The 26794-nt window shown below is 44.5% G+C and overlaps 1 protein-coding gene across 4 annotated transcripts in view; it reads right to left on the bottom strand.

The window, feature by feature from the left end:
* The window catches only part of ABCA1 (ATP binding cassette subfamily A member 1), a 100004-nt gene that overhangs the window by 37940 nt on the left and 35270 nt on the right, over positions 1-26794 (bottom strand). For all 4 annotated transcript variants that reach the window (XM_063321427.1, XM_063321426.1, XM_063321429.1 and 1 more), the window contains 3 exons: positions 15100-15221; positions 10841-11032; positions 3458-3544 (listed from right to left, as the gene is read on the bottom strand). In XM_063321427.1, coding sequence (XP_063177497.1) covers positions 3458-3544; positions 10841-11032; positions 15100-15221 — 401 coding nt within the window. The remainder of the gene's footprint in view (positions 1-3457; positions 3545-10840; positions 11033-15099; positions 15222-26794) is intronic.

Raw genomic sequence — 26794 nt, 5'->3', positions numbered from 1 at the left:
TTCAGCTCAGGGAACTTCTGTTTCCTAACCCTCAATGAATTTCTTCCACAGTAAACTCCTGGAGTTTTGAACATCCACAAGTATTTAACATCCAGCATCCTCTCCCTTCTCCTTAACTTGGCTATGGTTAGCTCCATTTGGTGCCATGTTTTTTGTACTGAAAGAGACAGTGAACATTCAATTCCTATCTCTTTTTGGGGGGGGCACTCAACTCTATAGACCTCTACCATATCCCCAACCATTTCTTTTCCAAGCTGCCACGTCCCAGCCTACTCCCTTGTTCCTTGTGAGAAAGTCATTCCACTTCCCAATATCCCAACTGCCCTTCTCTGAGCTTTTTCCCATTCTGCTATCCCTTTTTGTGCAGAGAAAGGGCCTAGATCTGTATTCTGTATCAAAGAGGAGGGCAATCTACGGTTTTATATAGTGTCATGGTGACATCTTACAGCTGGTTCTCCATCCCTTTTTAAATCTTTTTTAGCATTTGATCCGATTTCTTGACTGCTACTGAAATATAAGGTGACGTTAACTTGGATGGTTTTGCTGTGCTGCCCAGAACAGCAACATGCACTAATAAGGGCACACAGAGCTGTGAGACACCTATTTGTAACTGCTCATCAGCTGCATCTCAGAAACAACTTTAGATGCTGTGGCCTAACTGCCCTGTTTTCAGAGACAATAACAGAGTCCGTCAAAGACCATCTGCCAGTTTTGCTTACCGTGTATTGATTTTGTCACCTTTGTTTAAATAAAATGCAGACAATCAAAGTCTAGGACAGCTGGCAAAGCCAACCATCAACAATGCAGAAAGCAAGATGGTGTGCTGGAACAATTCAATCCAAATTCACCCAAGGAAAGCACACCCAGAATCTCTGGCCTTACACTGGGAGGCAAACCCAACCCTTTGTGTTCATCTGTAGCACCGTGCGTGCTTTAGATGTACTAACATCTGGACAAAAATTCTTGATGCTAAACAACAGCTACTATGTGTGTCACATACACAAGGAGCCTCTATTTTTAGCTGCCTGAAAACACACGACACATTGATATGATGGAAGACAGCTGTGAGAACAGCTAAAGCCTGGGGATTCGGTACATGTGTCCAGAGTGACTGCTTCAAGTGTACTTTCATTTCCTCACTAGTCACTGCTGCCTTTGTCTGTACCCCAGTGCCACTCAATCTGGCTCCACAGGTTCAGGGTGACCGAGAGGACACTAGTATCATGGGACATGAATAAAAAAAAAAAGGTCACACAGCAGATTTGGTTTGTTAGATATGCTCACGTGGATGTCTGGATTTGATGATTCCTCACCCAAAATGCCAAGGCTGCATTTCAGGTGTGACAGTTTGAGTGTTCAATTCAAAGGGACCCCTCCCTTGGGGAGCTTCTGCTGAGGAAAAATCAGCTGTTTTACCTAAGGTACCGAAAAGTCAACTGCTTTAGCTGAAGTATCACAAATTCCCTACCATGAGCAAAGGTACACAATTAGGATGTGCAACTAATTCCCATGACTGTATGAGGTGTTAACCACCTTCCAGAGGGATTGCATTAGCAAATACATTTTTACACATAATTTTAAAACAGGCTTGAGCAAGAAGCTTTGTTTCATCTTTGGCACCAGGAACTTTACAACTGACATGCAGAGCTGCTCTGCTCACCCCCCTGGAAGCAAGTATCTCACATGCGAAGGGTTACCGAACTGTCTCTTCTTCCAAACACCAGACCTGGTTCTCTAAGTGTTTCTTAAGAGTTGCCCTTGCTCTTGGTGTTTCATCTGCCCTCCCAGGTTGATTTAAAGAGCCCAGGGACACAGCTGCAATCAATCCCTGTACTCCAAGACAAATATTTTGTTCAGACCATTCTCTAATTAAAATTCCTTGCTAGAAAGGCTCCTAGACATGGCACAAACAATAGTTCTCTCCACCCCTTCAAGCTGCTGCCCTTCGAAACGAGGCAGCAAGTCCCTCCTTTTCACACAGAAATCAGCCTGCCAGACAATAAGAAGTAACTTTCGGTCAAGCCATCTGGAGCAGCTCACGCTGTACGCAGAGGAAAAAGCTGCCTTTGTTTGCACAGCAATAGGGCAGAATAAAAGGTAGTCCTACCCAAAACAGCTGCCAAGCAAAAGGCACATTACCCTGGGACATTTTCGGCCACATCAGCAAACTGAATATCACATGGTTTCAATTATTTTTATCCCAGACAAGAAAAAAAAAGGCAAGCTTAAGTGACGTAACGGGAAACAGCTGTAATCAAACTCTGAAGGGCAGCCTCCCTGTTAGCAGCAAGAGCTCTGCCACGGTCTTTAACTGAAGCTGATCCTGGAATCGTCTTAATTTCACTGTAAATGGGACCCGGCAGCAGGTTATGGGACTCGGGGAGGGAAGGCACGCCAGGAATTGTTGGCTGGCACGGCGCTGGCTCCCGGCAGCCGTCCCTCCGTGGGAGTGGAGCTTGCGCTAACCCGAAGTGACCCGCTCTTGTGCGTGCTCTCAGAGGTTACTGCCGTTCACGGCGCTCAGCTCTTCTTGCCCTGATGCAAAGACGGAAGACTAGCAAAGGGGAGGAGGAGGCGGCGGTGGCAGAGGCATTGTTTAGTTTAGATGGTTGTGATTTCTGCTGCAGGGAGAGCATGTTTTCGCATAGTAGCAGTACCTCAAAGTCAGAGCCAGACAAAAAGCAACTAAGATACGTTTTTGGCTCAAAATCCCTTCCCCAGTTTTGGACTTTTGACTCATCCTAGGCACGCAGGGTTTTTTTCTTAATCCATTGTTTCACCTGCAAAAACAAATACTTGCAGTCTCTACAATATCACCCAGCCTCTGCAAATCGCTATTTATATTTTGCCAGAGCCTCTCTCAGCCAGTGTCGTGATGCCATTGCACTGAGTCCCCCACAAGGACCAGAAAACAATCTCTGCCCCCAAAAGCTAGTTAGACAAAGAGCAAACGGTAGCCTACAGCTACTCAGATTAGGACCGCCACAACATCTCTTCCACATAGCCTCACCACACCCAGAGACTACTAGATACAACCAAGTAACAACCCTGACGCGGTTAGCAACTGAGTGGTAAAACTAGAACGGAAGCAAACCCCCATATGCAGTTTTTAAGGCACTGCCAGGCAGCGTTACGTATTGCAAGCCCAACAGTTGTGCCACTGCTGAGAAGGCAAACCCCACAGAATATGAATTCATGTTCCTCCAACGAGGATCCAGTCTAGCCACACATCTGATAAACTCCTATGGTGTTTGTAACGTGAAGTGCCAAGGGGTTAAAGAGTGCATGCTGCCACTACTGACACAGGGGAAGGGCTGTAGGACGTGGGGGAAGTTTCAAAACAAGCCGAGGATCTGACTTTGAGTTGCACCAAGCAGACTCGTGCTTCTTGTACTCAACTGCAGGCTAAGGCAGCAACCATGGTGATGCATTCTCCTGACATCAAGGCACTCCTTACCTCTTTAACAAGATTCCCAATGCTCTCTTTCAAAGTTTCCACAGTTTCGGACAGATCCCGCAAGGAGGAATTGAAAGAAAATCGTCTCTGCAAGAACAGGAAAAAAAAGGAAACTAGAAGTTACTGCAAGGCACAAACAAAGAAATTAAACTTGTAAACATTCTTGTGAAGACGAGTAGTAAGGACTGTTCACATGGCAAAGTGCTTGATGGGGAAGACAGAGCTGGCTTCCTGCGCACCCTTGAGCTTAAAATACCATGGGCTTCAGCACTGCCCAATTGCAATGGGGTCACCCCTTTCCTTCCTCACAGCTTAGGTACACAGATGCAAGTAACCAGAACCACCCAAATGAAGCGCTAAATGCATGCACGTACACTTCCAGTGCAAAGGATGGCTTGCATTCCAGGTCACACAATACGAGCAGAGTCTGCAGGACAGCATGTGGGTAGACTTGAAATCCTGCAAGTCAGTGCCAAGAAGGGGTTGCAAAGTCTACATAAGGGAGGAGAAGACCAGTCGGTAGACACAAGCTTTTAATGGGACTCCACAGATACCAGCTCAGATTCAGAGAACTCCTGTTGCAGTGTACATCATCTTCATCAATCAAGTCCTCACATTAGGCCTTGACATTTTTTATTTAAACCAAGGGCATATTTTAAAACAACCAGCTTCCATGAAACAGCTGACACTCCCCCCCATCACAGGAGAAAGACTAACAGGTTTCCAGAAGTGGAAGGCAAAGCTTTTAGAAAACTATTTGCTTTAGCAGGGAGTTGCACCAAAGACAACTCCTTGTTTCCAGCTGCTCTACATGTAACTGGTGGGTCTGGGTTTTGGTTTGTGGCATTGTTTTTCCCTTCCGTGCACGTGGGCAACACTGGACACAACCCTTCTTTCAAGGGAATGAGGATTAAAATAATTTCCTAAGATTTCATGTTAGCAACTACACATTGCAGGATTTGAAAGCGTGCTAAAGTTACAGCATTGTGACACGCAGAGGAATAGCCAAGGCCCTTGATTTCAGCACACATCTTTTGGGGTGAAGCTTTTAATTTTCACATCTTTCATGGAGTAATTTCTGGAAGCAAAGTCTGGAGGCTTTCACTTGTTCTTGTGATTTGCTGCAGGGTGGTAAGACCTGGCCAGTGCCAGCAGGTGTAAACAGGCACTGTTCCACTGATCTGCTGGGGCATTTAAGACCCAGCTAACTTTTCTGAGTCCACAATTAATGGCTGCTCCAAAGGCAGTTGCAAATTCAGGGAGGTTCCCTCTAACCTCTATGGAGTCCACATCACCACTAAACGCAGTTCTTAAGGTTTGGATAAATCAAAACACATCAAGAGAAGCAATTAAAACTTGCCACAGGCACACATATACTCCCCACCTCCAAGACATATTTAAAGAAATATAATCAGCAAATATCAAAGCTACATAGCTGCACTACCACTTTAGCAACAAGATGAGGTAGAAAATCCTAGGTTCGCGCATAACAGCATATGGAACGTGTTCAGCTCCATATACCTCTCCAAGCTTTACAGATTTGTGTTGTTCACTGTACTCAAAGGCAATTCAGGGACAAGGTGGATAAGGAAGAGTTTTCTGATGATACTAATTGGTTCAGACCAGTGAAAAGTCAAAAGCCAATTGCAAAGGATTAGTGAAAGGCCTCATGCTGACACAGTTACAAAGTGCCAGATACAATTCAGTGCTGCAAAGTAAAGCGCATAGGGAACAGACAGTTCTACCTTAAGATAACCTTCAATGGCTCTGAATTAGCTACTGCCACTCAGAAAGAGATATCTTAGAATTACAATGATAAGATAGATCAAGACCAATATAAATCCAGTGTTCTCAAGTACTACGTGCAATTTTGGGTCCTACATCTCTGAAGGAACAGAGTACAAGAAAAAGGCCTCAAGTACGATTCAAGAGAAGAATGGCTTCTGAAGGAAGAACACTAGACAACAGTTCTTCCAATGGGACCTGTAATGACAAATAGAGGTTATGAGAGAGCTCTGTAGAATTACAAGTGGGATGAATAATGGGAACAGGGGACGATTGCTCCCTGCACCTCATCATAAAGAGCTACAGGGCTTCCAGTGAAAAGATCAGTTTAAAACAAACCAAAGGAGCTACTGCATGCACAACTTGGTCAAAATGGAGAAATTCAGTATGTATTATGTGATGCTGAAGGTACCAAAAGTTAACGTGGATTTGAGAAAGGCTTAGAAGAATTCATTAAAGAAGAAAAGCTTACCAAATGCTATGAAACACCAAGATCACGGCACTAGATGAGAAAGTCTGAGTTGCAAGCTACTGAAAAGCAGGACATTACACTGAGGACATGTTACTGTACACTTGCCTTATGGCTGCATTCTTTCACATGCCTCCATTATGGGCCATTGCTGACTAGCACTTGGGGGACATGGAGCTGAACAGTGCTGTGGTCTGACGCAGCGTACAAGCCCTAGGTGATTCAAGGAGCTTGCAAACCTTACCCTGAACTGTGAGGGGAATACACCTATCATTTCACACCCTACCACCCTCACCTTTCCTCCCTAACAGATTCACAGCACTCCAAGATCATTTCTCACCAGAACCTGCAATGACGCCATTGCTATGGAGGGAATTTTGCTTTCTTTACCACCACCCTTTGCACCCTAAAGACCACTCAGGGAGCCTCTGACAAGTTTTATGTCCAGAGACAATGACAAAAAACAGTCAAGTGGCCAGTCTTCTCTGTGCAGGTGAGCATATAATGAATTTCCCTGGAAAAAAACTCTTTGCAGTGGCTTATTAAGTAGTTTGTTAGATTCATAAGAGCCCTCTAGATTCATGGCAGCTTCAGTAAGATCGGTCCCCACTGTAAGGGTGTCTTTAGCAGGTGTCTGCACTACATTGTGGGGGGAGGAGCGGGGCAGGGCTCATTGTGATTAATTTTCCAGGGAAATGCTAAGTGCAGGGAAGATGTCCAGGGAAATGCAAAAACATCACCTGCCTTTTCTAGGGATACTGTGGAGTGACAAAGTTCTAGCAGGTTTTGAACAGAGCTGCCCTGTACAATTACTGTGTTAGCGGCTTCCAAGTCATGCCTTCATCTAGGCTTCTCTTTTGGGGCAGCCAACATCATAACACTCTTGAGGTACAGATTGCACTGAGTGGACTCCGTGTGCTTTTACGTGCATGCTATAAGACTCAAAATAGACTTAATAGAGATGACTGGAATTGACTGCACAGTCAAGACAAGCCGTGAATAAGTCCACCTGTCAGCTTCTGCTAGAAGGGATGGACAACTCTGTTTCTTCAACATGCAGGAGAATGCACATGTTTGAAGTGTTGGGAGGTCATAGCAAAATTCAGTCACTGTCTGCATCACACAGCTAACTGTTTCTGCTTAAAGAGACCACTCTGCCATGTTTGCTTTGAAATAGTTCCTACAACTTTATACTGATCTTAGCAGAAATATTACCCTGAACTTTGCAGAAAAATCACATGCTTTAAACTTCTGCGTTTGTTTCCTGGGAGTGGAAGTCCCAAAGTACAGCTGCTTAAAAGCACGGTATCATTGTGCTTGACTGAAAACACTCCCAAAAGAGCAAGAAAAGCCACAAGTTCAGTTGCAGCATTTATTTACATTAAGAGACCTTTTCTAAAGCCATTTGTCAAGTGGAATGCATTTATTATTCAATGCTTAGTTCATGCTAACCATATGACAAAATACCACCCATATTACGAAGGGAAAAAAAAACAATTGGATTTTCACGTGCTCACCCACACTCCTTCAAGGACCACTGTAGTACATAAGTCACAACATATTTATGGCTATTACAGACCAACAACGCTGGAAGTGAGTGTGGGAAAGCCCTTCTTAGGCAGCACTGCAGAGATTAAATGTCACAAGACCAATCTGAATTGTCTTCGTCATTTAACTTTCAATCTTCGTCATTTAATTTTCAAACTGGGGGAGATTTGCAAAGGGAAAGCTGCACCACAGATACTTTTATGATACAAGACAGCCACCACCCATCACAACACCAGTTCAGTCAGACACCTCTGGCTTACTGCCATTGCCAGGATTGCCTGTAACCCTTCACAGACATTTGTTCCATGGGACAAATGGTGGCCTAGCACAGAGAGAAAGACAAAAAGGAAATTTGTGTGCATGCAATTAGAGATACTGTTTCACTGTTGTCCTCAAACTACCTTCTCCTGCCTCACAGTCTCACTGACTACACCCAGTGCAAGGCAAACCTCAAAAACTAAAAATGCGTCCACAAGGGGCTTATACAAGGTGTCCTGTGCCCCACAGTACTTATTGTTGGCCAAATGGCTTCACAGAATGGATGAAGACACGGGTCCTGGAAAAGGGAATTTGACTTTTTTAAGCACTTTTTGCTTCTAGTGGAGTGAATACTCGGTCAAGAAGGAGATCTGATGCTCTGCCTCGGCACCCTCTGATCACTCCCAGATATTCTGCTGGGTTTTGATCTGAACAGCCCACCCCGAATAGGTTCTTACATAAAAAAGAATAAGGAGACACACTTTATCGTCCCTACCATGCCTCTATGTGCTTGGCTCTGTTTTCTCATCCTACAGAGCAGGCTAAATTGAAGTCATACAAAGGATCAGTGGCAGAGCTAGAAATCCTAGTAGAAAATTATAATTAGAAGTCCTTCTTTGTCTTAACTGTACCATTACACTGTGGGCAACCTTCAAGCTCTTCTAGATAGAACTGATGAGCAGGTATGTAAAGAAAAGTTTACTTTTTGCCTTTCTTTTTAAAATAAACTTCCTTTACAGTGCTGTGACATTTAGAGCATTTAACCATGCGCACACTTCAGTTTCCTTTTTAAAAATGTACTCTGTACATAATTTGCTAATAACTACTGTTTTGTTGTGAGTTACCTAGAACACTTACAGTTTCCCTTCAGGCTGCAAAGGCACACACACTTTAAGCCAGCAGAAGCAGGTGTTAATATCAGGATCTCAGCCCACACACATGCACACCCTGACCACAGGGTTCTCCATCTTGCACCCTCCCCTTCTTCGTGCTTCAGCACAAACGTTTGTGTAAGTGCACAATCAGGTCAATTGCTTTTAATCTCGGTCAATTCTGTGATGTAATTTACTGCATCGTCTTGCAGAGGGAAAAACAAACGGCAAAGTAGAGGGGCAGGAACAAGCAGGTGGATGCTGGCCTGAGTTTTCTGGATTAAAATGGTTCAAGAAACTGTAGCCACTTTACTGGCCAGATACTTGAGCGGCAAAAACTCCAGTTTTACTATTCAAGCCCTTGGTGTTGAATTTGCACAGTTCCTGCACACAGCTGCAAGTCCTTTTCACCCCAATTGCATTGACCTAATCATATTAACATGCTGCCTCTCCATAAATCACAGAAATTCTGCAACCAGTGGAGCCCAGGTCCCATTAAATGACCCAAAAACCTGCCTCTGAATTCCTGTTGTACCTGCATTTGATTTGGCCCTTACTTTTACTTACTGAAATGCCCTGCTGTAAAGTACATCAAGGAAAAAAAAAATAAAAACAAAACTCTGGGCAAATTGTTGGCATTGGTTTACAGGCTCTACAGTAGATATGGTGCACGCTATCTTCAATGTGCATGTCCAAGATTTGACCTACAGTGCCTTTTATGTCAAAAGCCTCCTTCGTTCAGTAACAAAAAGTTCCCTCTTTGTTCACAGACGTTACTGCAGGTCAAGGCACTTCTTAGTCTTTAAAGACACTAAGTTTCAAACGTGTTGGTTGTGATCCTAGAGTTAATTTATTCATTTCGCCTGGCCACATTGAAGCCAGTTGGTATTTATTTCCCTCACTGATGCATTACAGCAGCTAAACTAGAGGGCAGGCTGTGATATTTTTCTGAGGAAAACTGCAGACCCTTACAAGACAGTGTATAACACACGGCAGGTTTAGGTCTGCTGGCTTCCAGACTCAAGATTTTTTTTCCTTTGAAGCCAAGATCATGAGCCAGTTTCTCAGAAATCCTTCAAAATTGCACATAATGTCTTAATCAACTTTGCTGTTGCCAAGTGGCACAGAGTGGTTTATGACTGCTTTCTTTCGCTAACAAACAATACAGATGTAACTACACAGATACAACTCAGTACCTGCTTCTGTCAGCTATGTTGTAGAGACTTCCATAAATGAGAAAGACTGAGTCTGCAAAGGGCCCAAAGACCAACACTGAGTTGTACTATAGCTGGCTATTTCCATCACCTTCGGACCCCAAAGTCATCTCTGAATGATTTAAAGTAAATGCACACATATACATCTAATTCAACATGAGAAACCACTCACAGCCATACCTCTTCAAACAGCCCATCTGTGTTATAGGGACAATTTTAGTGTCATTACCTCATCTTTTAATGGTCACGATTATCTCACTCTTCCAGCAGGAAAGAAAAAAATGTAGATGGAGTACACATGGAAAACAGAAGATGAGCTGTGGAAAGAAGTAACTGACCACTATGTACTGTGAAGAAGAGTAATATGATTTCAGTACTCGATAATGACCCACTCTGGCTGGGGACAAAACCAAGCAAATGGTACATGACTTTCAGTCCTGAAAGTCTCATCAATCTGGAAACTCGCACAGACCAAGCGTTTATTTCTTCCACAGCAAACAATGGAGTGTTTGTTTTAGTGGGTAGCAGAGTGGGTTCTGTGGTCCCTTCTTCTCTATACTGATATTTGCAGCACTAACTTCCTCAAACTTTTTTATTTTACCAAATACTGAGGACCTATAACAAAGCATCACTGGGGTTTCCTAGATAAACAGCTACGTCTGCTCCACTTTCCAATCATCCCCTAAATAATGTATTTTCCTGATGTTCAGTGAATTTTTGCCCCAAAACTGGTTGATCAACCTTTGAAACAGGGCTTTAAAGTTTGACTCGTCTTTATATAAATTAAATTCTGCTCAAAGGTGGTGGCTCGCCACTGGCTGAAAACTTCTGCACTCGGTAGCCCCATCGTAAAGACAGAGGGTGATGGTTTTAGCACTCAGCACAGACTGGTCTAACACCTGGGCTCATTCCAGCCAAGACACATCATCTGACCAAAACACTGGGACAACCAAGAACCTGTTTGTAACTATGCAGCATAAATATTTTACTCTTGACAAACTGAACTGCAGACCACACACATTCATGCTCCACAAGTACCACAGTGCAACAGGAAGGGTAAGAATGGCAGGAAGAAGCAACGTTGTTCATGCTCCAGTGATAAAGACCATCTTTCTTCTTTCTTACTGCCAATGAACAGTTCACTCTGGAAGTGCAGGGATTAGTTCCTAGACCGAAAGCCCTGGAAAACGTCACTGTGTCAACAATAACCTCTCACAGGTGGGACCAGTGGACTCACCTGAAGAGGCTTCAAAGGATTCAGGTTAGCACGGAAGGTTTGCTCAGCTGCATGGAGTTTTTCCTTTGGCAAGGTGCAAATAAAGACTTCAGAGTCCATGGCCGCCGTCTGATTATGGATTGTAAGAAATTCAGACAGCGTTGAGCTATTGCAGAGATCTCGCAGTCGCATTCGGTAACCAGACACAATGACCTGAAAAAGCGGGGAAAGATGTAAGTCTCCCTTTGTGTAAGATTCATAGCAAAAAATTGGTTCTCACCTAGACAAAACTAACCATTCATTACATTTCCAGAGAGAGGTAAGAGGGCATTCTTCTCTACAGGTTGCGCAGCCCTGAGCCACACACAACTCAGTTCCAAGAAAAACATGTTTCCCTGTTAAGTACATGGGGGAGGCAGGTCTCTCCACTTCTCCACAAAGACACACAGAGCAGCAGAGATCCTGTCCTCCACAGCAGCCATTTCCTCCAACCAAGGGTACGTGCATTGCCTAATCTTCAGTCTTCTGGGAACTGAGCCACAGAGACAAAACAGGGCTTGTGACCAGACACAAGTCTGGCAAATGTATGTGAAGGGCAAGAGACCTATGTCCCAAACTCCTTAGCTGTATCCGCCAGCCACATTTTCTCCACTGTTCTGGATCAGGATCGCCTCCCTTAGCTCTGAAGTACCTCTTTACTAACTGCCGAGAGAAACGTTTTGCAGTGTTTTGGGGCAGATAATGTATCAGTGGAAAAAAAAAATTACCTTACTGGCTGCAACAAACAAGAGATGAGATCCTCAAGTCTTTCACGGGAGTATTTTACTTAAGGTGAGAGTTTGCTTGTCAATAATGTTTCCTAATCCACAAGCAACCACATTATTAATGAAATAAATGCAAAAAATCCCACTGAATTATCACCAGTCCCTTTCAAACCTGATGACCTGGTTTCTTTCAATAAGGTCAGTTGCAGGAGTTTGGTTTGCTGAACAAGGAACCGGTACATGTCAAACAGAGGCACACCTCATAAAGGTGATAAACACAAGGAAAATCCAGAGTTTTCTGTTGGAAAGAGTTTTTTGTTTGCCTTGGGGCTAGACAGAGGGAACAATTTTATTGTAAACACACAGGTAACAACAGCTGTACAATTCATTTCTTCTTTACGGTCTTTTGTAATGCCCAGTGTGCATTGCCCAACTTCCAGCAACAGCTTAAGAGGACTGATCTACATCGCAGAAGAGTTAACAGTTACTGAATCATGCTGGTAAGTCTGAAAGTTTTCTGGTCTTTCAAAACCAAAAGGGCATCAACAATCTGGGGATAAAAAGTGCGCTATGTTCAGAAAACAAGCAGATAGAACTGACAGGAGAGGGAAGAGATTTATAATGCAACACTTGTGCAAACCTTTAACTTTAGTCTGCATCCATGTTCCAAAAATAGGATGTTTCCATGCTGCACACTCAGATGAATAAATCAGATAGCTCTCGCATCAAAAAGGCTGGCCTTTTGAGAAAGTTTGGGTGATTTTTTTTGCCAGCAGAGGTACTACCACCATTGCAGCCATGCTGAAAAGGGAAAATTCTTGTCACACTGGAAGAATGACACTCAGGAGACCTGGGATCAGTCTTAAAGCAGCTTCCCTGTGTGGGCATACAGAAAACCAGTGTCTTCCAGTGCCTTGGTGCTCATTCAAAAAAAGGGAAGGTGAACAATCCTTCCACCATCCCCTGTGTCTGTCTACCTTTTCCACTTAGATTTTAAATTCTTTTGGAGGAAAGCTACTCTTTCCAAACACAGTGAGGTCCATAGCACATGACCTGCCCACCCGCCCAAACTAAAACACCCAATCACACCAAGCCAATTCTCTGCAACCATTTCAAGTCACCTGAAGCCACAGTGTCTTCAACAGGCAAATAGAAAACTACTCTAAGTAACTGGTTAAGTCTCCTAAGAGCACTCAAAATGCCAGGCTCATGTCTGAAAGCAGTCAGAGGTGACTGTTTTGTGCTCACGTGTCACATCATTCTCTCCTGGGACTGTCCCCTGCTGTACAAAACAAGGGAGATTTGTTCCAGGCATTGTTTTTTACTCCTCGCTGCCATTCAACGTGTCACACTGCAGCCCTGGCCCAGGACCTTGCTGTTCCCCTGCAGCTTTTCATGGGGTAGGACCTACTCCTGCCATTCAAGCTACAATTACAGCTGTCTGGCCACACCTGGACACTGACAGCATACAAGACTTGATTAGACAGCTGCCTGCCCACTGCTCATCCAGGCTCCTTCCAAACCCCTGAGCACACCTGCCACTACAAAAGAAACACAAGGTCGAGCCACTCTGCCCCAGGAAGCAACGTGCCCATCAAGACAAGGCTTTGGCCATTTTTATGTTCAGTATGCTGGATACACGACCCTGCTTGACATGCTGGAGTACTGTCACTGCAGTAACGCCAGTGAAAAACAGTCCCACGTGATTTCAGTTCCTTACTTGCAAATTGCAACTTCTGGGCTTGTTGAACAACCACAGGACACTAACAGACTCCAGGAGAAGGCTGTACTTGCTGTGGGAGGTTTACATACTCTGAATAGGCCCTTCTACGTGGCCTTGTGAATGAAGCTGTGACCCACTCATACAGTCAGGGACCAAACAACTATTGCCTATGAATACTGCAGTCACTATGCAGCTCAGTAGTGAGGTCAGATCTCCACCCCACATCTCCAGCAAAATCAAAGGGGTCCATCTTGTGAGTCAGATGAAGTCATCCAGCGGAAAGAGAGAGCTCTGCCCGTCGGTTATTATCTGTATTAGAAAAGTTCTCAAAGAAAGATTTGGTGGGCCACTGCCCTCCTCTGCAGCTTACTGCCCTGTTGCTTATATCAGCTCTTCCTGACATCCCAGAGCACAAACTGCTATTAAGAATAAACACCACCACTCCCAGTGTCCTGGCAGAATCAGCACAAGAATTCCACAAACAAGAACAAAGCATTCAGGCAAGAACTAGCCAACTGATTACCCCTTCACCACCCTTCAGACACAGTATGTAGATAAAAACTAAACTTTTCTTCTCTTCCACTGGCTTTGCCACATACAACTGATAATACGTCAGCTACACAACATAAGGTCAGAGAGACATTTTCACCCCAGAAAATCTTTCTGCCTTTCCATCAGCTTAGGGAGAATGACTATGTTGTTGCTGCTGAAGCCTTCTAGTTATCCTTGCAGAACCATCCATAGCACAATTCTGTTTTAATCCAGCATGAATTTCAGGCAAGTTAGTTTCAAGTAAAGTAAAACTTGCAGCCTGAAGTGGGTAAGAATTTTTTTCCCCACTTTACTTTATTTAGTAGGACATAACTTGCAGGATTTATTATCAAACTGCACTAAAACAGATGGCTTGACAGAATTCGCTGAAGAATGAGACAATGTATGTGAAGGGGACAGCATCTGTAAGCACACAAAAATGAAGTCTGAAAGGACTATTAATCAAGTCTACTTCAAAGAAAAGATCTGATCTAGAGTTGAGAAGCAGAATGGATTTCCTCCTCCTTTTGCACTGCCTGAAGAGAACCACAGGTCTTCCTTTGACGTCTGAAGCAACCAGTTCTGACTTCTGCATTAGAAAGGATGCTGGTGGACTAATTCATCCAGCCTAGCAAAAAAAGCGTTCTGAGCTTGACCATGGCAGACAGCCATCCCAAGACAGGGGCTCCAGCCCACTGTCACCGCTCCCTATGTTTATGAAGGCAATCATGGAAGGACTCAGGAGTTTCATTTGAGATCAGAACTCTCTTGTAACTACGTAATACACAAGTTTACTATCTGTCTTGAAGAGTTGGCTGCAAGCTGAAAAGCATGCATCCTTCTAAGGCAGAGCAACACAAAGAAACCCTACTTCACTCCACGCCGAGTGATCAAACAATCACCCCATTTTTATTTCTAATCAAAGTAAAATAGTTGGAACAGCACTAGCAACCCAATTAATGTTTTACTTGGGTAAAAAAAAAAAAAAAAACAAACGAAAAACAGGAAAGAAGAAATTCAATTTAGGGTACTAGGCTATTTTCTTATGCAGATCAAACCACTTGCATGTGGGTCTCAGCATCCTTTTACAGCTTCCAACCAAATAAGACAGTGAATTGAGGGGGAACACAGAAGCAGGGATTAAATTTTCCTCTGTGTTTGTACAACACCTAGCACAGAGGGGTCCTGCACTGTCGATCTTGGCACTACGGTTAAACAAACAATCGACAAGCATTATATTTATGGCTGAAAGTGCTCTTTACCTGCTGGAGGTTGACCTCTGCATCCAGTAGCTCCTCTACTGCAGATGATGGCATGGACACATTATGGTGGAGGAAGTCTGAGAACGTCTCGTTGTCAACCAGGAAATCCCGAAGTTTCAAGTCTGCAAAGCAACAAAACAAGCAACATTCTGCTCAGGGCAAAGCCAAAAGGAAACTCATGTGAGAGCCCTGAACAGGAAAAGCAAAGCTGACAAACGGGGAAGAGGGAATTACACAAACCATAGCACAAAGGGAAAAGAGGAGCTGCTGGTAAAGCGCTCTGAAACTTGGCAGCTTTCAGAGATGTCGATCCGTGAAGTCTTGATCTCAAGAAAAAAAATAATTAAACACTTTTAAAAACACCTCCCTTTAACACCATTATTTCAGCTCAATTTGCACATACGCCGAAGCAGCAAGGCGCACCAAACTGCTCCCCTAATCTGGGGTGAAACCTGCAGCAGCAGCCTCGCACAAAGATTCAGCTTCGCTTCATCCCTGCGTTGTAACCAAACACACGACTGGGCTGGTGCATGGACCGCTAAGGGATTTACTACCTTGTATTTAATTACGTTAACAGTAGATGTACTCTACCATAAGTTTCAAAGTCTGACACATGCAGACACACAGGTAGGAAACAGAATCACACACAGATCTAGGAAGCAATCTTAACCGCACGGCAAAATTTCTGCAAATGCTTTTTAACTCCATTTTCTTTCCCAAAAACTTCACCTTCTGAAGCCATTGGTGTTTCAGCTCTTGATTTTAAAACAAATTTACATCTCCGTCACAGCAGAGGGGAACCATCTGGAAATTACAGTCCATCCACACTAATAAAGTTCACAAACCTGCTTAAGCTTAAGCAACTGACCTTCACGCTGTTTTGGGTTGTTTTGTTTGGTTTGTTGTTGGGTTTTTTTGTTTTGTTTTTAAAGAGAGGACAACTCTACCTTTACTAAGCTTAAATCAGCAGCAATGAGGAAAGCAGTTATGCCAGGAGGAGCCGAGAGGGGCAAGTTCTGTTGGATTTACCAGGCTGAAGATTTCCAGGCTCAGCCGAGTCAACCAGCTGGGCGTCACCCTGCTTTCTCTCCCTCTAGGAAGACAGGATGCCGCAGCCCAAGGCAAACAGTGGGAAACAACGAGCTCTAGAGGGAGAGCAATGCACGGGAGCCCCCCCAAGAGTCCGCACCTTTCCCCCTCCTGTAGGGAACAGCTGTATCGGAACGTATTTTATTTTTTTTCCACCCCTCTTTCCTGTTTGCGTGTGTAAGGCTGGGTGTGTGTGTGTGTGTGCAAAGCCGGGGGGGTGTGCAAGGCTGCAGGGGGGGTGTGGGTGTGTGTGCAAGGTTTGGGGGGGGGGGGGGGGGGGGGGTGTCACTGTGTGTCTGGCAGCGCAGGCGGGGCGGGGCAGGAGCCGCTTGCTCCGCGGGGTTACTGTCGGTCACTGCTCCCTCCTCCACAGATCCAGTTACAAATTCCCTCTCGCCTTTTTGTTCCGCGAGGGGAAAAAAAAAAAAAAAAAAAAAAAAAAAAAAAATAAAAATCACCCCCCTCTGCTGAGGCGAGGCGGAAGGTTACTCTGGGACGAGAGTTCCTCCCTCGCACTCCTCTCTCCCCTTCCCCTCCCCCCCCCGCCCCCACCACCACCATCAGAAACAGCCGGCAATATACTGGTTTTGGCCACGCCATGCAAATGCCCCACTGCACCCCGGTCACCAACACCGGCCCCCATCCCTTCTCCCAGCCCGGGCAAAGGCTGGGGAAAGAGCCGGCTCCCGCAATCGCATAAAAACCTCCTTTTTCTTTCCAGCAGAGGCCAGAGCACACAGCTTCACCGCAAACGGAGGAAAAATTCCCACCCACACCCCCCCCCCCCCCCGGCCACACACACACCGATTCCTTGGTCATTTCCTAAATGCGCTGGACTCCCTAAACACTTTCTGCAGCTTGGGGTTTTTTTGGTGCGATCATCCACGGTTCGGAAACTCGGATGGGCAAAGGGGTAAACTGGCTGAAGGCACGCTGGCATGCAGAGATCAGATGTTTGCAAGCTTTTTCATTAAATCTGTCCCCCCTTTGAAATATTTCCCAAGCTCCTCTTAAAGGGCCACACACCTTAAAAAAAAAACCAACCAACCAAACAAAAAAACCAAACCAAAAAACCCCCACAAAACTACACAAGCTATAGTTCTCCTACTTTTCTGTTGTCTCGTTTTGCTTTTGGGTTTGCCAAGGCTTTTTTGTTTGTAGGCTTGGTTTGGGTTTTTTATTTTGCCATACAGAAACAGGATTTTCTTGGTCAGGGACATATTCTACAGGTAATCGCAGGAACCTGAACTACAGGGGGATTCCTGCTGGCTTGTCCGTAATCATGATGGGAGTTAAGAAAGAGCCTGCCATCTTCCATGGCTGTAATTAACCAGCCCAGCATTAACAGGGCATTTCTCCCCTGCTTTTCTGTCATGCTGAGCATATTCAGACTTGCTCAGCACTAGAATTTGCTGAAAATCGAAGCCGCCTTCCAAGGCAACTCCTACAAACGTCTGAAGGAGTTTTCATCACAATCTGGAGGAAAACACGAAGGGAACAGAACGTAGAGTTACCAAAACTGCTTGTGGGACAATGCTTGGCCTCCAGCCAGCTGGTCACACAACCCGTGATCACTGGTCATTACTCTCTCTTGTCTGCCTCAGACCACACATGGAAGCTCTGCCAGACCAAGGGACTAAATACCACCACCACCGTCCTGCTGCAGTGCCCTAAGCAAAGAGCCAGCCTTTCTTACCATGCATTTTCTTCCCCCACCCCAGCTCTGGTCCTGCTTCCAGCACTTGTGGCTCAGTGTCTTATGCAATCCGCCTCAATCATGGAGGCATGCATAATGATTTGCACATGAAACCACAGAAGAGCACGAAGCACTGCAATCAGTCTAAATTCCTGCCCTGGATACTTCAAAAAGACAAGAGTTAATAGAGGTTTCCTCTTGAAAACACCATTATCCTCCAAGACTGCTTGCCCACTAGGGCCTAAGGAAATACAAGAGTGTTAGTTAAAAGAACTCCTCCAAAAATAGAAAACAAAAGAAACAAGCGGGTCTTTTGAAGGCTAATACCAAGATTACCTAATAATGCAAACATTTGGAGTGGAAGAACACATTTTACAACCAGAGGCCTACTGCTGCAGCATTTTCCTGCCATAAAAGCTCAGACACACTATCAAGTTCCTCAAAAAACGTGAGGCAAAATATCTCAACTCAAACATGACTTAACTCGGGCATCTTCTCTCACACTCAAGACTGACCAAGAGCAACAGTACGGTCAGCTATTGCAAGCTGGCTGGCGCAGAGCAACACAGCTGCAGCATCCGGACAGCACATCGGAGAGAAATCTCTCCACATACTTCTGCTGACACGGATGTACAGCCCCTCCTTCCGTCTCCTCCTCATCTTCAACAGAAAACCAGGGGAGCCACAGTCCTGCAGGCTCCCCTCACCACCACGACAGGGTACAGCCTCCTGGTTGAAACCTCAGGTCCCAGCAACCAAGACAAGCCCCAGCACAAATATGGGGATGAACCTGAGGTCTGAGTGAGCAACCACACTCAAAGGACAGTCAGATCCGATGCAAACCATGTCACTGATTCAGTGGTGGGATGAACATCTCCAGAAGAAATACTGAGGTAGCTTGTCCTCCTTGTAGACTGCTTTTACAGTTTAAGTCCTAACCCCAAGGAAGCAACAACAGAACATCAGAGAACATAAACAGAGGCTTTGCTTATAAACTACACCCATTACATCTAATGCCAGCAGGCCCAGTGGGGCTGAAATGCTTTTGTACTGCCTAGCTCCAGCTCAGGCACTGTAAAGCAGGAGAGGGTCCCCATCCACATGAAACGAGCAGAAATCTGATTTCCCACATTGGGCAGGGAGAAAGGTCCTCCCTACTTCACGTAAGGAAGCCTCCAGCAGAACCGCAAGCTCCCAGAGCTGGAGGTCTTGTGCCTCAACCACAAAACCACCCTTCCTTTCTGAAGTCACAGGTCAGGATTAGACAACGGCACGTGGCAGCATTTCACAGATACTGACTTTATGAGGGGCACAGCTGTCCTTCGTTTCCACACAGTTCAAACCAACCCTGGGGGCTGAATTCTGGGCATGGAAACCAGAAATTATGATTTTCAGAGTGCAAGACATCTCCTACATATCTTTTTAAGATGTGCGTTTTCCTGACAGCTCAACCTTTTCCAGTGCCTTCAACCTTCGTGCCTGAGCACAGAGCTAGGCTGATCATCCTTTGCTTTAGAATCAAATCATTGTGACAATAGAAAAAGAACGCCTACTCAAGGAGCTCAAGACATCCATGTCATTAGCAAAAAAAAAAAACAATCCAGAACCTCCACACTTGCTATGTTATTGGTTAAATTGAACCAAAAAAATGATCGTTATAAAAAAGAGCAATTCAGTGCTATGTGGGGTCTCCATCCCATATCAGAACTGAGGCACTGACTGTGTGGTGAACAAAGTGTCCGTAGTCCATACATTCTCCACAGCCAGAGTTTTTTAGTGTCCTCATTCTAGAAACACATCCCCGGTTACTTTCACAAGCTCAAATCCAGGAAAGAGGAAGACAAACCACTGCTGGGAAGCAGTTTTAATCTGCTGATCTTACTACAAGTATGACCCTGACAGGTCTCACAGTAAGAAGTAACCTTTCCAGCAATACTGGGAAGATCCACAGACCAGTGGGACAAAAAAGCCTGCGGGGACAGGTTACAGAGCAAGACTATTGTCCTCAAACTTCTCTCTCATTCTTCCTTGCTTCACTTGGAGGCACAGAGGTCTCATACCTCCCTCCAGAAACTTAATGGTGCAGTGTCTTTTAAAATTAAACAATAGGGTAGAAAAACAAAACCCCACGGAAATTGTGGCTACAGTTTTCATATCCTGAACACTGCCTTCTAAAAATAAAAGGCACGCAAGGAGTATTTCAGCATATCTCAATCCACCGTAGAGTACAAAGCTCACCAGGTCTGACTTCAATTTGTGATGTTTCTGCCCAAAGGGTTTGTGCCCATAATCGACAATAAACCAGTCTTTCATCCCGTTTAAAACTAACAAGCTCAGTGAAAACAACACGACAGTCGGGTCTACTGTTTACTTCCCAGCTTCACATGCTGTAAGTCCCTACAAGGAACTGGGTGAAGGAAGAGGGAGAAGGGAAATCATGCTGTAAATTAATTCAGAAGCTAAGAGGAAAGCAGGGCAGTGTGTCCCATCTACAAACATGACTATATCTTCACAGGATTTCTGTGGATGGAACATGTTGATGGAACATGCAAGGCAGAAAACAATTATGTTATTTTCTGTATATCCATTGCAGTTGCAGGATTTATTAGCCTTTGTCTAAGCCTGTATTCCAAGCACCAAGGCAACAGAGAAGCTGATATTAAATTATGACCCTTCATTTCTCATCACAGGGACTGCTCATAGGGCAACCCAGTCATTTTCATAACAGCGGCATTAAGGCATCACAGCAAGATGAAAGAGTGAGACGGGATGGGGCATGAGAAGGGCAAGATGGGGCATGACTTTGTTCTTTAAAGTCAGCAGGTTTCCACAACGGCCCAAAGGATACAAGACAGACAAGCAGGTTCCTGGCACAATACCTGTCTCTACCAGTTAACAGAAGGAGCAAAGCAAGGAAGAGTGGCAAGTGAGCAAATAAGGCATTTTCTTCACCCTGCACAGAGTTCAGATTCACAGCTCCCGGTTCCCCACTCAGGTAAAACCGCATTTCTACAGCAAGGGAGGTGGGTGTGCGGCACCTCCGAAAAGCTCCCGCACCAGGGCAGTAACTCAGACGCCTGCACCACCCTGACCGCACAGCTGTCTGACAAGCCTGTGCCGCACCACTCCACAGCATCGGGGCACGACCAGAGGACAAGGTCATGAGGCTCCTCAGTCACACAGGCCTGCTTCACCCAGGGTGACCCAGTTCACTGGTCATACTCCCAGCAACAGGACTTTTTGCAAGACACAAGCCACATGAAGGGACTGAAGCTGAGACCAAGAGCTGGAGCTTCAGCTCTGGCAGCTGAAAACATTTACTGGTAGCGCTACCAGGACCCTGCCTAGAAACCTGCCTTGGCTTTCAGCAAACCATCACATGGTGAGAGGACCAGGGCAGGCAAACTAAGTGCTGATGCAGAATTACCTTGTACACTGGAATTTTGTATTAATTTTTCAATGAAGCATTTGGGAAGTATTCCTCAGGAATACATGACTGGTGCACTTGAACGCCTCGCCTGATTTTCACACCCATTACCCATCACTGATTTATAGACAAAAGGTGTCTGAAGCAATTTCCCATGAAAATAAAAATGGGCTTTCAAACAAGTTCAACGGTGGAACCGAAGACTGAATGACTTGTGAATTGCTGATCATCCAGAGGAAACAGAGATCTCTTAATGTCGAAGCCTGCTACAGCATTGTAACCTACTGAGCCAATGACCCGGATCTACAATGTGAAAAGCAGACCTTTCATATAGGCCAGTTTTGGGCTTGGCAAGGCAGCAAATTTTCATCTGCCTTTATTATATTCCTAACTTTGGACAACACATCCGGAAAGCATGATAAAATAACATTTTTTAAGTGCCTTTTTTTTTTTTTTTAAGCAATTACTGTGTTTTAATTTTCCTTTTCCTGTAAGGCACTCTTCCCCTTGTGTGGTGGGAACAGCTCTCAGAGCTGCCTGTATCCCTATTTATACTGGCAGGAGCTAAAACTGTCCTCTGAACAAGCTGGACAGCCATACCCTGATTTTTCTGACAAGAAATCAAGCAGCTCAGCAGGCCTGTTGTGCAGGGTCGGCTAGTGTGAACATACAAGCCTAATTTGCTCGCAGCTGAAGTGCTGTTCCTTCTGCAGCCATGGCTTGATCTGTTTTTATGGAAGGCTACAGCTCCCTGCTCCGTGTCCATCAGCCATGCAACAGTGCTGCCTCTACAGACATTAGATCATATGCAAGTGAGCACCTACTTAACCAGATCCCCTCATCTTCATATATTTGCCATGCCAAAGGGTGATGTGAGTAAAGAGGAGGCAGCCTACCATCCATCTCCAGCAGCTAAGATCTCTCCTGGGAAAAAGGGAAGTGTTGTGCGACAGTCCCTCTCATCTTGGGACTGCAGACACTGCGACCATCTCCATTCCTCTACAAGTCACCGTTTTTGCTTAGAAGAACTTTAAAAGAAGTGGCCAGTACAGTCACTCAGTCAGAAAACACAGCTGACACTGTGTTCTGGTGCATGCACAAGACCAGTCCTTGGTTAGCCTTCGCTGGGGATGTGTTGGCTTCAAGGATGCAGAGCCCACTTAAGCCACCTGAGATCCCACCTCCACCCTGCATAGAAAGTCAGCAGCAAACACAAGGCTCATACCTCTCTTTGGGTAGTACTTTTAAGTCCCAAATGCCATCAGGCTCCCCTCCTGTATGACACACATGACGATGGAAAGACTCTGCATCAGAAAGCAAAGACACAAGGCACAGAAGCGAAAGCCACAGGCTGGTCACCAGCAGTCCTGCCAGAAAACACAGCCTGCAGAGCTTCTGTCTATGAAGGGATGCACCCAACCAGCCCCCTAGGCCCCAGATGATATATTCTCACGTCTTCTCCTGCTGCAAGCCAAGTTCTGTTATCAGCACAGACAACTGTGAAATATAGCTTGCCAATGAAGAAATTAAAAAAAATAAATTATTCAGGCTCCCAACAGAGCAAAAAAATGAAGCAGGCTTAAAGGAAACATCCTTACTATCTTCACTGAATTGCTTTAAGGAGGAAATCTCGAGCAGAGCTCCAGATCACATGGCAGTTATAACTGGCTGAAAATTCTCCTGTTGATTTTCCAAAATAAGGACAAACTGCAAATTTCTCTGCCTTTGAACTGGTTTGCCAGACACAGAGATGACAGATGTCAGACCTGACCAAATACTTTATTATTGCAACAAAATTATTTTCAGGAGTGTTATACAGAACACATTTAGGTCTAGTACAGGCTATGCAGAAGGTCTCTAAAGGTCAAATCCATCTCAGAGAAAGAGAAGTGCTTCTAAAGGGGCAGAAAGTAAGGGTTTGCTATTAAGATTGGATTTTGACCGTACAAGGAACATCATGCCCTAGATAAAACACAGATTTTAGATATTTCAAAACATCAACTCAGACACAGTAAAATACATTTTAAAAAAAAATAATCAATAGCCAGACTAAAAACTGAAGGCCTTGGTCACATCCCGCCACACACCACTGTTCTGATGGCAAATACTGGTGTGGGCATACAAGCAATGACATTATACTATTAAAAAGAATGGAACTAAGCAGAAGTTGAAAGTATAAGCTGTGATGAAGGAGGGCCCCATCCAGAATTCCCTGCACTTGAGCAAGTGACGTTAAACTCAGTGGAAATTCAAGTCACAGGAAAAAGCAGTACTGGACATTTTAATCAAATGACCATTACTAACAGCAGAAGGGTTTTCATGAGCTGGCTACATGGGCATTCATCTGTGAGACTGCTGGTTCAAACGGACACAGAAGACACCTATTTCAGAACCGCTTCTAAGCCCCAAAACAAGCAGATCATAGTGACTCTTGCTTCCCCTATGTTCAAAAAGACCTGTCACTTCTGGATTTAGTGCCAAGTCCTAATGCCCTCCATCAAGCACAAAACAGCAGAAGCCACCTCCAGAACAAAGCATCAGATCAATCCAAGATGTAGCAAAACCCACTAAAGATTATCAAGGATAAGTCAACCATTGTAGTCCAATTAGTTCAAGCAGAAACACTGTCTACTTATGCTGAAAACATACCTACAGCTAAATTATTTCAACCTCCCATGATTGCTCCCTGTTTCAATTTAGTTGGTCATTGGAAAGTTATCCTTATGGATAGTAGTTTGGTTTTGCTCAAGTCCAAAGCAAAGGAAAAAAAAATAATCAAGCTTCAGCACTGAAACAAGAGATTATGTTTTCTCTGCCTAGTTTAGGGCAACCTTTGCAACCATTCATCCCCTTCACAAGTATAAATCAGACTGTTGAGCAACAGCACTTCCAAATAGCTAAAGAACTTTCTCAATCTTTGGGAAAGACTGAAAAGCAGATGCTTAGTAGACATGGATGGCCCAAATTCACATGAATTCTTGGCTAGAGATCATATCTCTTGTATCGTACGTGCGACACTATACTGCTGGTTCACATCAGCATGCTCCAAACAGACCCTGCCTTGGTAGGCTGAGAAACTCATGCTTCAGGTTGGTGTTCTTCTGGACTGTCAATATACTAATCATTCCTTCCCTCCAGTATTGTTGTAACTTGCTGGATGAAAATACACCTTGGAGTACTTAACACCAGTATCAGTGTCCACTGTGTTTTACACAGAGGACAGGAACATTACCAGTAGACACAGAAAAGGGTAGTGCCTCTTGTTGCTTTAGGAACCTGGTCCTGCACACCAGAGTCCCAAAGCATGCAGCTAACCTGAAGAAAATTGAATGTGTACTGCTGGAGAAGTCTTCTGCATTATTATATGGATGCACTGGTAAAATTCTTTGCACTTTCTTCAGGTAGCAGTGAGAGAGAACATAGAATCATAGAATGTGTTGGGTTGGAAGGGACCTTTAAAGGTCATCCAGTCCAACCCCCCTGCAGGAAGCAGGGTCATCTTCAACTCAAGCAGGTTGCTCAGAGCCTCATCAAGCCTGGCCTTGAATGTCTCCAGGGATGGGGCCTCCACCACTTCTCTGGGCAACCTGTTCCAGTGCCTCACCACCCTCATTGTAAAGAACGTCTTCCTAATGTCTAACCTAAACCTACCCTGCTCTAGTTTAAAACCATTGCCTCTCGTCCTATCGCTACATACCCTTGCAAACAGCCCCTCCACAGCTTTCTTATAGGCCCCAACATGAAATGGAAGGAAAGAGACCAGGTAGGTGAAGACACCTGTGGTCTTAAAAGGCTGCTCCATTGTCTTGATTTCTGTTCTGTGACTCTACAGCACACTTTTCCCCTCCTGCTGGGTTGTGGACAAGTGTGTGAACAGACCAGAGTAATAACATAGGTGATCAGGGATATCCGATGGCTGCTGGCCATGTTGTCCCACAGCTGTGAGGAAAGTTTTTGGGACAAAGCACTTTCATGTCTGTATCTTGTCTCAAGTGGCAAAGCACTTGCCACCCCCCCACCCCCCCCCTCCCCCCCCCCCCCCCCGGTTCTGAAGTAGCATTTTGTTGGGCAGACACCAGCTGCTGCTTTCCTAAACAGCTGGTTGGTACAAGTCAGAACAAGCACTCAGGCGTGAGATATTGCCACCTTTGCCATAAGCTGTCTGCGTCTCCTTCTGGCATATACGTATGTGCAGTCAGTCTCAGATACGGTCCAGTTGTGTTTCAGCTGCACTTGCTAAAATAGATGGAGAACTACAAGGAAAGGATCTCCTGAGATGTAATCATTTACCCTTATTAAGTTATTATGGCTGTCTGTAGTCATGCAAACCTTCTGCCATTGTCAACCTAAAATGCATCTAAGACTAACTCAGGCAGTATTTGCCTCTAAAAAAGATACATTTAGAAGAACATAAGTGTTCAGGGAGGGGGAAACAAACAAAAAAATCCACAGGGAAGTGTCTTTATTTAAAATCCCTTAGAAGGGTCTTTTATTGCACCATCCTTAGAACTAAAACAGCATTAGAAGGGGAAGGAAACTTTAGCTGTTTACAGAGGATGTGTGTCACAGATCAGCCTGAGCCTCCTCCGCATATAGCTTTCATGCTGCCAGGTCAGCATAAAAAAAAAAGCTAAGGCAAGATCTTCAGCTAATAGATGAGCTACCTTCAGCTAAATTTTCAGAGCTAGACCAATTTTTCATCATCTGAGCAATTCATGCCATGCAGGCATAAGCAATATGCAGTTTTAACAAACTCAGTTTGTTATTAACACTTAGTTAAGACAAAAATATGTATAATTTCTTCTTTATTCTGCAGCTTTTGCATTTAATTTCAAAAGATTTTTCCAGAATTTTGGAAACCAAACATATGTAAAGTATGATACAAGCATAAAACTGTAACCTGAACTCAAAACACATCTCAAACAAGACACAACCAGTACTTGATAAAACCACAGCAGCACCAAAAAAAAAACCCAAACACCAGAACATAGGGTTGGAAATGAAGAATGTTGCAGTTTGTTGAAGCTGCAAAGAAATTTAGCAACAGGTGGTAGAATATGTTGTTTGATTTTAGCCAAGATCCTGGCATTAACACTCACTTATTTTATGACCAAAAATATTTAAATAGAACAGCATCTGTTTCCCATGAAAAAGGCTGCCTACAAAAACTGAACTTCCATGGATTTTCAAAAAAATTCAGTCAAGCAGTGCTCTGTCCTCTTGCCTGGGTAAAAATGAACTTTGATTCAACATCAACAGTATTTCAAAGCCATCACCTTTTACTGCATCCTGACTACATTGAAAACTGCCACATCCTACTGCGATTCTGAGTGAGGGCTCCAGTTCCTTGGCAGCTGTTTATTTATTTAGCTTACAGGAATGCTGTAAAAATTAGGTAGTTAAGAGTTCGTAATGCACACTGAAGATGAAATCTGTTGTTACGAGAGAAGGCTCCAAAGGTGAATATTAACTTGAGAGGAAGT

Source organism: Chroicocephalus ridibundus, chromosome Z, assembly GCF_963924245.1.
Source record: "Chroicocephalus ridibundus chromosome Z, bChrRid1.1, whole genome shotgun sequence".
NCBI lineage: Eukaryota > Metazoa > Chordata > Aves > Charadriiformes > Laridae > Chroicocephalus > Chroicocephalus ridibundus.
The sequence above is the reverse complement of the archived record's forward strand: the minus strand, read 5'-3'. Positions and strand labels throughout refer to the sequence as shown.